The sequence below is a fragment of the Triplophysa dalaica genome, chromosome 22, assembly GCF_015846415.1.
Source record: "Triplophysa dalaica isolate WHDGS20190420 chromosome 22, ASM1584641v1, whole genome shotgun sequence".
NCBI classification, from domain to species: domain Eukaryota; kingdom Metazoa; phylum Chordata; class Actinopteri; order Cypriniformes; family Nemacheilidae; genus Triplophysa; species Triplophysa dalaica.
In genome coordinates this window covers 15,744,241-15,756,006 of record NC_079563.1, presented here as the reverse complement: position 1 = coordinate 15,756,006, position 11,766 = coordinate 15,744,241, and the positions used below count along the sequence as shown (strand labels likewise).

At 37.0% G+C, this 11,766-nt stretch overlaps 1 protein-coding gene across 5 annotated transcripts; it reads right to left on the bottom strand.

The window, feature by feature from the left end:
- Positions 1-9,501, bottom strand: cuedc1a (CUE domain containing 1a). 5 transcript variants are annotated; one of them, XM_056735837.1, is made up of 12 exons: positions 9,365-9,501; positions 7,217-7,393; positions 4,995-5,522; positions 4,741-4,871; positions 4,275-4,401; positions 3,486-3,717; positions 2,952-3,017; positions 2,359-2,448; positions 1,543-1,635; positions 1,269-1,328; positions 1,090-1,161; positions 1-986 (listed from the first exon to the last, which is right to left on the bottom strand). In XM_056735837.1, exons 3-11 carry the CDS (start codon positions 5,286-5,288, stop codon positions 1,097-1,099), a joined length of 1,158 nt encoding a protein of 385 aa, XP_056591815.1. In that variant the 5' UTR covers positions 5,289-5,522; positions 7,217-7,393; positions 9,365-9,501; the 3' UTR covers positions 1-986; positions 1,090-1,096. The 5 variants fall into 5 exon arrangements, with proteins under 5 accessions (XP_056591815.1, XP_056591816.1, XP_056591818.1 ...); XM_056735838.1 differs by lacking the exon at positions 9,365-9,501 and adding an exon at positions 7,508-7,587; XM_056735840.1 differs by lacking the exon at positions 9,365-9,501 and having other exon boundaries at positions 1,077-1,161; positions 7,217-7,485.
- Positions 9,502-11,766: the final 2,265 nt, after the last annotated feature.

Below are 11,766 nucleotides of genomic sequence, written 5' to 3'. Positions count from 1 at the left end.
TGATTTCAAAGTGTAATTTATTTAAGAATAAACAGAATGATCCTCTGGAAATTAATTTCGCAGTGGAATCTTGAGGAGCTGATGAGCTAACAGGCCTAAACTCTGAGAATTACAACATTTATCCTATGTTTACTCTTCAAGAATACAGTCAGCACCCACAAATCAAAGCTGGCAAGACTTCAAAGATTCTACTTCAAATCTGCTCCAATAAGCTTTGCGTTATTTATAAATTCTAAAAATAAGCTACATTTGTCAAAATCAAAATTCTTCATATTTAAAATGTGTTGAGCATTATTTTACATTCAGGTTTGGTTGAAAACATATAGCATTATACCAACTCAATCTGACAGCTAACACCAGATATCAGCCTATTACTTAGAGAAAATTTAGATGGAAATATTTTTGTGTAAAAATGGAATTGCTTAAAATATGATTGGGATTGTACATGATACATTGAGTGCTTATAACCAAACAGATCTCGACACCCATTGATTGCCGTAGTTGGAAACACAAAATACATTTGGAAGAATTGAGGGCAACAAACAGTTCTGGGGCACTTTTGACTACCATTGTTTTTTTTCCTACTACGGTTGTCAATGGGTGTTGAGATCTGTTTGGTTATAAGCATTCTTCTAAATATTTTTCTCTTTGTTCATCAGAACAAAGAAATGCATACACATTTGAAACAACTCAAAGGTGAGTAAATGATGACAGAACTTTCATTTTTGAGTGAAGCATCCCTTGAACTAGCTGAGCGATGAGGTTTTGTGCTTGTGGGAAGTCCCGAGTCCCAGCACGGTGTGTAAGTAAGACACTAAATGGAAGTCTGTTGAACGATAATAAAGAACTTTTATATCTTCATGGTTCAGATGTAATTCAAGCATGACACTATTGAGTGAAATCTTGATGGTGATGATGCTTTAATTTTCAGGGCTGTCTCTCACTAACCCAGGGACCGCTAGCTTGTCAGGCCAGGACTCTTCTATCTGTCAAAGACCACAAACAAAAAATGTATATTAAGAAGATGGACTTGAGACATCTGAAGATCATTTAAATGTGTGGAACAATGTACAGACAGGGTGATGTTACCATGATGTCATTCCTTATTTAACTCCTCCCCCTCCACGTTCTCCGAAAGGGTCTTGTGCTGACTGTCTTGCTCTGTTTACCAACACATACAAACAAAATCTCAAAAGATGATTGCACAACATGTTATATTCTCTATTCTGTTCAATTCATTTACTAAAAGACATCAAGTGAATATTTACCTGGTGGAGGCCCTTCTACATCTTCCAGCAGATTAATGGTGGAGGTGGCGGAGCCCATAGTGGGAAAGTCAAGGACAAGATTAACTATAGGAGTTTGTGCGACATCATTTAAGCATGGCTACAGAAATAGACTAAAATATACCTAGAATGGACCTTGAATAAAAAATGCACTGAACAATGCATGAAAGTCGCAACAGCTTGTGAGTGACCGTCCAACAAAAAAGAAACAATGACAAACAGATTTGTGGTGTTGATGTTAGATGTTGAGGATATGAATGGTGTTTGGGTGGAGCTTTCTTTTTGGACTTCTTCCTTCTTGTCTTCTCAGAGAAAGACCTAGCAATCTCAAATAGCTTCTTTCTCGTGGCTGCAGGGAATAACAACATGTGGTCAGAAATAGGTGTGGCATTTCCAAAATAGCTCCACTGCACACAAAAAATTATTAAAACAGCTGAATTAAATATTCTTAATCAAAAATCTCGAACTCTCTTTTATATGTATTAAGGATGCACCAATACTATTTTCTCGTAGAGAGTACGAGTTTTTTCACATATTTTTATGTGAAATAATTTAAAGGAATAATGATGATATGTGACCGTCACAAACTTTCAAAGCAAATTTCACAACAAATTTCAGTCAATTCTGTCACAAGAGGTTTAGGTCTGTGGTATACTGATATCTGTGATCCCCTAATATGTATAAATACTTAGTATCACTTTAATTGGGGACATATTAGGAAAAATGTTCTGCGTTTCATATTACACGAGAAGAATAGAAATCAGTACAGAAGAACGCTATTGTATAATCTTATAGGCAGGGGCGGACTGGGAAGCAAAATCGGCCCTGGCTAATTCGGTCCAGATCGGCCCTCAACCATTTCTGTTGACGGGGGGGTTGTGGTTCGGGTGCTGTATGAAACGTGTCAGTGCATTACAAGCATACGTGTCCAAATCGCTAATGCCTTCGCCTTGAATGCTTTTCGCGTTTATAATATGTAGGCCTTCGGTGGGATGCCCATTCTAGACCACCCCTGCTTATAGGCCTGATAGAGAAGTTGATGTGTGTTCAAGTCCTGCTGTGTTTTTCTTACATTTTCCCATGTGCTTGAGTTTCTCCAGGAATAAGGCATCATCAGAGACAGACGAGCAAGCCTCCTCAGAGCCAGAAGCACAATTATCACCTAAATAAAGAGTCATACTGTTTGCACACAACAGAACAAGATGGTTGTCAATCCTGTTTCAGAGATCTAAATGCAGTTACATTCACACACAGCGACCAAACTGACAGCCTTGCATTTTTAGGAATCACATATGTGCTTGTTTTTATGTGGTTTTAAGTTAGAGATTAAGGTAAAAGATTTAACAACGTCCTGCATCAGGTATGTAAAATGATAACAAAAAGGAAATTCAAATCTTCGATATTTTATTTAGTGGCTGTCACTAAGGTAACAGATTCACATTTATCATGATAAAATAAAGGGGTCTGACACTATTCAAAGCTCTTCTGTAGCTGCTTTATGAAGAAAAAATCTAAATACACTGTTCATATATACCCGTGCAAACAAAGTCATTCTGCAAACCCTGAAGGATTATGTGTTATTGTCTGCGTGGATGCACTGACTAGTTTAAATGAAGGTGGCAAAGCAGACCACGTGGCCGATGGATGAAGATGAAAGGAATCTACCTTCGATGGAGTTCTCCTTGCAAGCGGATGAGTGACCGCACTGTGTTTTCTCGCACCTCTGACGATCTAAAACACAGCAGGTAACAGCGTCACTGACAGCAGAGATGAAGTTCAGCCACTCCTGAATGAGCAGTGTGTTACATATGAAAGCCGTTCACAGACATACACGCAAACACACAATACTGCAGAGCATGACGTACATGTAAAAGAGATGATGGATTTGACTGAAATGTTGTTGCATTTCTGCTTTCCTCACTTTGAAAATAATATTTCATCCTTAATTGAAGTGATGAAATATTTATGAAAAGTGAAGCAAATGACTGTGTGTGACTTTGGCGAGTGAATAAAACAAAAAAACGACTGCTAATTAAATTTGCTTAAAACTAACCTAATAAAACAGCAACTTCAGTTAATGTAAATGAAGGTTGTAGAAGTGTTTCATATTATTTTAAGTTTACCCGAAAAAGCCTTTTAGAAGTATTTACTGTTAATATTCAGGTGTGTGGCAGTCTGCACTGTGCAGGTGTGGTTTACCTATCTCAAGAGCTATGAGGAAGTCTCGGTTCCGCTGGAGTTCTTTCATGAACTCTTGATTCTGCAGAAAAAGAGCGATTCGTTCATCTCCCAAATACTGCTTCAACTTTCTGTCCTGTTCAGATGACCATGTGCCACCCGACGGGACGCCGCTGCTGGACGAGAGCTTCGTCAGAGATGACAGTGAGGAAGAGGACGAGGACGAAGGCTGGGACAAAGTGCTTTGAGATCTCTGTGAGAAGATAAAAATCCCAACGCACACTGTTACAGACACGACACGCAAAAGAGTTTTATATAGATCAAACCTGATGTGCTTATCTTAAAGGGACAGTTGACCCCAAAATGTCATCATTTACTCATCCTCAAGTTGTTCCAAATCTGTATACATTTCTTTGTTCTGATGAACACAGGGAAAGAAATTTGTAGGAATACACGTAACCAAACAGTTCTTGACCACCATTGAAAATAAAAATGAAAATGGAAGTCAAAAGTGCCCCAGAAGGGTTTATTTTTCTACATTCTTCAAAATGTCTTCTTTTGTGTTCAACAGAACATAGACAAATGTGTAAAGGAAACAAAGAAAAATGCGAAATTCTAAAAAAAAAGAAAAAGTATTGTTGTAGTGGACGTCAGAGGAAAATGGTTAATTCCACAAAAGTGAATAAACCTATTAAACAATTGTAATTTACAGTGAGGCTGTGACCGCTGGTTAATTCTTTGACAACTAAGTAAAATGACACAGTTGTGTTCTGGAAAAACATCCTATATCTACACGAATCATAAATCTACCTGAAGACTCCCTGACTGCTGAGGCAGGATCCGCAGGAAGTCATCGGGCAGGTTGCCTAGTAACGGTGGATTCCAGTTCCTGTATCTGCCAACCTGCTGATGCCCGGGAGGGGGATAGTCGTGGAACCTACCGACACAATGAGTATATAAAAACCGATCAAAAGAAAAACACTTTATATTGTTTCAGGTTGGTTCAAATCACAATTGGTGTTGTTATTTTAGAATAAAGGGCTTTTACATCCCTAAATAATCAAAGAATCTGCTTTTCAGCTACATCCAGGTAATTTTCTCAACAAAAGCAGCAATTTAACATGTTTACACTACTAGACTGACTCAGACTAAAAAAACATTTTAACAGAGGGAACTTTTCTTTTCGAGGAGACACAACATCTCTCAGAGTGACCAAATTGTCTGCCTTCCGTTTTTATTAGTCATTTCCACAAATAGAAAACACAGTTCAGCTTGCCTAGGAGGTGGAGTGGACGGCACATCTGCTGGATGTTTTCTATCGTAGATGTGCATGTCATAGGAGGGTGGGGCGTAGACGGGTGGGGGCTCCTCATCCGAGCTGTCCGGCTCTAGCGTTCTCTCGAGGATCTGAGATGAAGTTTAGAGGCCACAAACATAGTTTGGCAATAGCGTGACATGATTCACACTTACAGGAAATCCATTTAACAAGCAAACAAGCTCGGATCTCTCTCCTTTGGTTTCTAGACTGACCTCTGGAGGAATGCTGTCGTCAGAATCCGAGCTGTCATCTGTGGTTTGGCTGTCCAGGCTCATTTGCAGGAGCTGGTCAATGGTGGAGTCCACGGCGCCATTGTTGGCCCTCAACACACACTCGATAACTTCATGCTGCATGCTGGGAAACATCGTCTTAAAGTCGTCCATAGCCTGGCTAAACTCAAGCCGTCTGACTTGACGGGGAGGTCTCCTGTTATTAGGCTCCGACGAGGCAACGTCGCTGTTGCCATGGTTACTGTTCGCGTTACTTCGGCGAAAAAGGCTGGTCATCACTTACGGAACCTCCCTGACTCCTCCCACGCAGAACTGCCCCGCCCCTTATCCGCTCATAATGGCACTGGAGCTGAGCATCAGTATATAAAGAGGCAACATGGGACGAACTTTTACACTGCTGGTGCTGGCGGAGACACATCCAGGGCGGGGACTGGGATTCCCAGAATGCCTTGCTTTCACTCTCACCCTCAAGGCAAAGTACGAACTCAAGGCAAGCGGCCCACGCTTGACCTACATCACAAAGAAATGTTAACTATTGATATTTCAGTAAAAGCAATGATGTTTCTATATGAGCAGTAAGATTTTAGGTTGAAATAATTTGGAAAGATTGGAACAGTTTTAACAGGTATCTCAATGTCAAAACATGTCAACATGTTTTGAACTATAATATCACCTTCACGTTCATTTAAAATAGCCCTTCAAAGGGACAAACACCTTTTCTACAGTACAACTATTCTATGTAGTCTTTCAATAAATTATGAAATTAAAAGGAACATGTACAGTAATTAGAATAAAATCTAATGCTTTTAAGGTCAAAATGTAAAGACATATCAACTTTCCAAATATAAAGAAAGTCATATACCCATTTATTTTAGAATGACATCACTTGGTACATAAAATATAAGGCAATGGATTTCAAACTGGGGTCTGAAGACCACCAGGACGTTCTTAGGGGTCCTAAGAATTTTTTTATTAATTTATCTCTTCTTTCTTGAGACATGAGTACTTTCCAGTATTTATATATGTTTTGTATTTTTCTTGCAATATTTACTAGTTCACTTTATCTCACTCACTGGCAGTCTAAGGCAGTATTCTCTATGAAGCTTTATTGTGAAAGGTGCAACAGTGCAAATACATTTAAATTGAAAATGTTTTTCTTCAGGTTTATACATCCGACACCTTTGGACTTATGTATTAATGTGAAGAGTTTTATGCAAGAACATATAACTTCGTTTTTAAAACTTTCAAAAATATATTTTTTTATTATATTATCATGTTTTGCTGTGTTTTATTTTGTTAGTTAGCTGTTTTTTTGTGTATTATTACTCGATACAAACGCAACTTGATTGATATTACATGGAAAGCACAATAAATAAAATTATTTGAAAAAAAAAACCTCTTCATTTGTTGTCTTCCTAACACAGTTTGATGGTTTCTTTATACATAATGGTATATATTGATCCAAATTTTAATAGGGGGTCCCTAACAAAAGGATCATCACTGGGGGTCCCTGGCATCATAACATTTGGAAAAACACCAATATTAGGGAATCAAACTGCACATATGATGATAAATAGTATTGAAAATAAACAGGTTTCATAGACAAGGCTTAGTTTAAGCCAGGATGTTTCCTTAGTTAAATTAGGATCTTTAAGTCGCTTTTATTAAAATGCCTTAGATAAATGCATTACTTGTGTGCGTCTTGAGACAAAATAATGGCAATTACATATTTAAAGATGATTAAAGATTTTTTCTTTCATTTTAGTCTGGGACTAGTCCTAAGCCTTTTCTGTGTAACCGGGCAACAGTGCTTGACAAGTTACATCAACCGAGAAAAAAAAGACATGTAACAGGCTCAAAACAAACGTATTTAAACAGTGTCAAACTGAGGTATGTGCATGTAAGAAATATACAGTATATTTGTTAATCACCACAGACACACACAAAGTACAGCATGAGTCATTCAGTGGTTGTTCCCCCTAGGAATTCAATAGATCCGGGTCACTACCAGAACAAGGTTTCCCATGCGTGAGATTGTATTAAGAAAAAACCCTTTAAAGTAGACACATTCATGAAATACATCCTCTTAAATAAAGAGCCTCTTTCAAGACCGAACACAGTGCCATAAATATCATGAAGTCATAAATGTACAGAAATACATATGCTCATATATGTGTATTAAGTCTCACGTATTTCACACTGACCGTCTGTCTACGCAGAAAAAACAAGCTCACATCAAACGGTCCACCAGGAACCAGCTACAGCCAGCCGGGTAAACCTTTAACTTCCATCATAGGCTGCGGGTTGCTCCGTAAAATCCATCATCGGAGTGGTGCGGATCTCCCTCGCTCCCATTTTCATCTCTTCACATTAATCTGCACCTAAAACCAAACAGGCAGCGCTAAATTTAGCCACATACTCAGGCGCAGTTGCACTGTAGCAGCTTAGTGATGTGTTTCTGAAGAAGGGCGGATATGCCCTTCCGATTAACATACATAGAGCTGACGTCATACTTGGCTAATACAGCCACTGAGCTGATATGAGCAGGGGTCCGTCTGACCTACTGAGATGGATGAGAGCCAATGAAACCACAGGAATGCCGTACAGCGTCTACGGGATGTGATTGATATTTACGAAGGGGATCAAAATGAGGGCATCTGAAAGGATAACAGTCGTATAGCTTTCGGTGCAGCACGGGGAGGCTTGTTATGTCAAATTACGAGCATCACCGACAGCCAGCGTGATGCGAGTCCTGCCTCCCGTCTCCATGGCAACCACAGGGTTTATCAATCTAGCTGTCAGCGGTTCCTCTGAGCAAATGATTTGTTAAGGAGGTTCAGAATAAACAATATAGTGCGGTCGAACCATCTCGACCCATCAATATGAAACCAATTAAACTAGGTCAAATTGTTCGCTATTGGTCCTAAATCTATAAAAGTGTAAAGCTTTTAAAAACACAAGTGAATCTGAATGAATTCAATGAGATGAAGGCCAAATCCGGGTTTGCGAAACCGCTCACACTTCAGCACATTAAATGGATGATCAAATTGTTACTGGCATTTTTTGGCACAAGGATCGAGCGTCACGCTGGCATGTACACGACTGCCCCGTCATTTAGAACAAACATCCATAAACACAATTTTTAATGAAAATCTCAAAGTTGCTACTGCCAAAACCGTCAGACTTCGCTTTTCTGTGTTACTGTGCCAAATTATCATGCGTGTCTGGCCTATGCAGCCGCCAAGTGGGAAGTGAAATCCAAGTGGGCAGATTGTGGCGTCTGACAAGGAGAAGTGTTAACACTACAGGAGTTTTCTGTGGGTTAGTGATAATGTCAGAGGACTCGCCTGCTGTCTCTGTATAAAAGTAGCAGCACATTCACAGGCACCTCTTAATGTTACGCTATCATTCGCTGTAATGGGGGAAAGCAGACGGTCCAGTATCGTCAAATCAAATTGAATTAAGTAAATCCATAGCCACCTCTTTGTGATAAATGGTTCGCTGTGCTACATAGTAAATATTAAACAAGGCTTTTTGAGTTCAGCAGAAAGGAGAACAGTTGCACCGTGTGCGATGAACCAGGACCAGGGCTTTGGATAATGTCCTTGTTTTTGACCTGGTTCTGCTGAGATAAAATGAGCAGGCAAAGGATAAGAGTACAGCTGAGCTGAGAGACAGTAAACTGTGTGCTTTAACCGAAACTTACAATGATACAAAAGATACATAAATCACACATACACTACACACTATAAACACACACAAGGGAGAAAACGGCTCCTGTCCCATCCCAGAATGCTTCGGAATGAAAGGCATCAGTTCAAATACATTATCATTCCTGCTTGAACATCATATGCAACAAAAGTACTGACAGCACTTATATACCCTAATAAGAAAGCACTATGGGAGTAATATGGCACAGGGACAGAAAACAAACAAACATCATGATCATAATAATATGGTATTATTATAAATCTATTACTTTTTCTTTGTGTACACAGTCCAGCTCCTAAGCAAAATAAACATGGGTATGACGATCTATTGAACTGTAATGTGTAAGAGATATTAAAAAACTACTGATGATAAATACCTATGAAAGCAGCTAAACCATTGGTGAAGGTGAATGTGCCCATCACCTGTCGTCGAAAATTCCAGACTCACTTTGACAACAACAGCACCAAAGCACGTGCATGATACATAAAGACCCACAAAATGACGCAAACAACAGATCATTGGTCTTTTTTGTTAGAAAATGTATTTCAAGAAACATCTACAACAATTTCATAAATCGTGCATTTGAGTTGAGACTATATGAGATTCAGCATACAGTGGAATAAGGATGAGTGAGATCTTACCAGATGAACGATCTGCCCTTTACACATTAATCGACTCTTCTCATGCTGTTAATACATTAATGACGTTTACAGTAGCGTTTCGATGTCCAGATGGGTCTTTGAGCGCTTGAGCTGTGGGCAGATTATCATCCTCTCACCGTGCCCGAGAGCTTCCTAGTGGATACCGGCGAGTAAAGCATCTGACGTCACACTGAATTCATGTAATGACCTCCTGAAAATAAATAAAAGATAAGGCATTGGGGTCTAGGCTATTGTTTGTTATTTGAAACCATAATTACGTCATTCAGTATATTTTAAGACATACAGATAGACATTTGATCATCCTTTCGTTATTTGAACGCACGTCCTTTTTTTAGGGGTCCCTTGACCCCAAGCAGTTCCGCGATGCTACTGCAGGGGTCCTCTAATTATTGATATCAAATTATTCAAAAACAAATTAATGAATAAATTAGGCATGCAACAGAGTTACCACATATGTATAAATGTATAAAGCTTATTATAAAATCAATTAAGAACAATTAAAATGTTTTCTTTATAATGTAAACATCAAAAGTAGCCTAAGTAAACCGGTTATATGGTATTAGGACAGGCTTAAAATTCTCAATTTGATCAAGTATGTTAAATATATTTCTCTTTAATTTCTCCGTTATCGTGTTCTTGGCTTAAAAAATTTGGCGACCTTTTCATATTATATCATACTAGTATAATATATTAGCCTATAATATAATGACAACGGTTGCCTAGCAACGGTGTAAGTGATATATTCTGTTTTACAACAGCATGATAACTAATTATAATTTTAAGTTAGCAGTTATAATATAAATCTATATACAATCTTTAAAATAAATGTCTGATGAGCATAAATGAATGTCACCACAAATCTATTAAGAAAAATTAAAATGTTTTCTTTATAATGTAAACATCAAAAGTAGCCTAAGTAAACCGGTTATACGGTATTAGGACAGGCTTAAAATTCTCAATTTGATAAAATATGTTAAATATATTTCTCTTTAATTTCTCCGTTATCTTGTTCTTGGCTTAAAAAGTTTGGCGACCTTTTCATGTTTTATCATACTAGTATAATATATTGGCCTATAATATAATGACAACGGTTGACTAGCAATGATGCAAGTGATATATTCTGTTTTACAACAGCATGATAACTAATTATAATTTTAAGTTAGCAGTTATAATATAAATCTATATACAATCTTTAAAATAAATGTCTGATTAGCATAAATGAATGTCACCACAAATCTATTAAGAACAATTAAAATGTTTTCTTTATAATGTAAACATGAAAAGTAGCCTAAGTAAACCGGTTATATGGTATTAGGACAGGCTTAAAATTCTCAATTTGATAAAATATGTTAAATATATTTCTCTTTAATTTCTCCGTTGTCGAGTTCTTGGCTTAAAAAGTTTGGCGACCTTTTCATGTTTTATCATACTAGTATAATATATTAGCCTATAATATAATGACAACGGTTGCCTAGCAACGGTGTAAGTGATATATTCTGTTTTACAACAGCATGATAACTAATTATAATTTTAAGTTAGCAGTTATAATATGATATAAATGTATATACAATCTTTAAAATAAATGTCTGATTAGCATAAATGAATGTCACCACAAATCTATTAAGAACAATTAAAATGTTTTCTTTATAATGTAAACATGAAAAGTAGCCTAAGTAAACCGGTTATATGGTATTAGGACAGGCTTAAAATTCTCAATTTGATAAAATATGTTAAATATATTTCTCTTTAATTTCTCCGTTGTCGAGTTCTTGGCTTAAAAAGTTTGGCGACCTTTTCATGTTTTATCATACTAGTATAATATATTAGCCTATATATAATGACAACGGTTGCCTAGCAACGGTGTAAGTGATATATTCTGTTTTACAACAGCATGATAACTAATTATAATTTTAAGTTAGCAGTTATAATATATAAATGTATATACAATCTTTAAAATAAATGTCTGATGAGCATAAATGAATGTCACCACAAATCTATTAAGAACAATTAAAATGTTTTCTTTATAATGTAAACATGAAAAGTAGCCTAAGTAAACCGGTTATATGGTATTAGGACAGGCTTAAAATTCTCAATTTGATAAAATATGTTAAATATATTTCTCTTTAATTTCTCCGTTGTCGAGTTCTTGGCTTAAAAAGTTTGCCGACCTTTTCATGTTTTATCATACTAGTATAATATATTAGCCTATAATATAATGACAACGGTTGCCTAGCAACGATGTAAGTGATATATTCTGTTTTACAACAGCATGATAACTAATTATAATTTTAAGTTAGAAGCAGTTATAATATGATATAAATGTATATACAATCTTTAAAATAAATGTCTGTTGAGCATAAATTAATGTCACCACGAAAAAT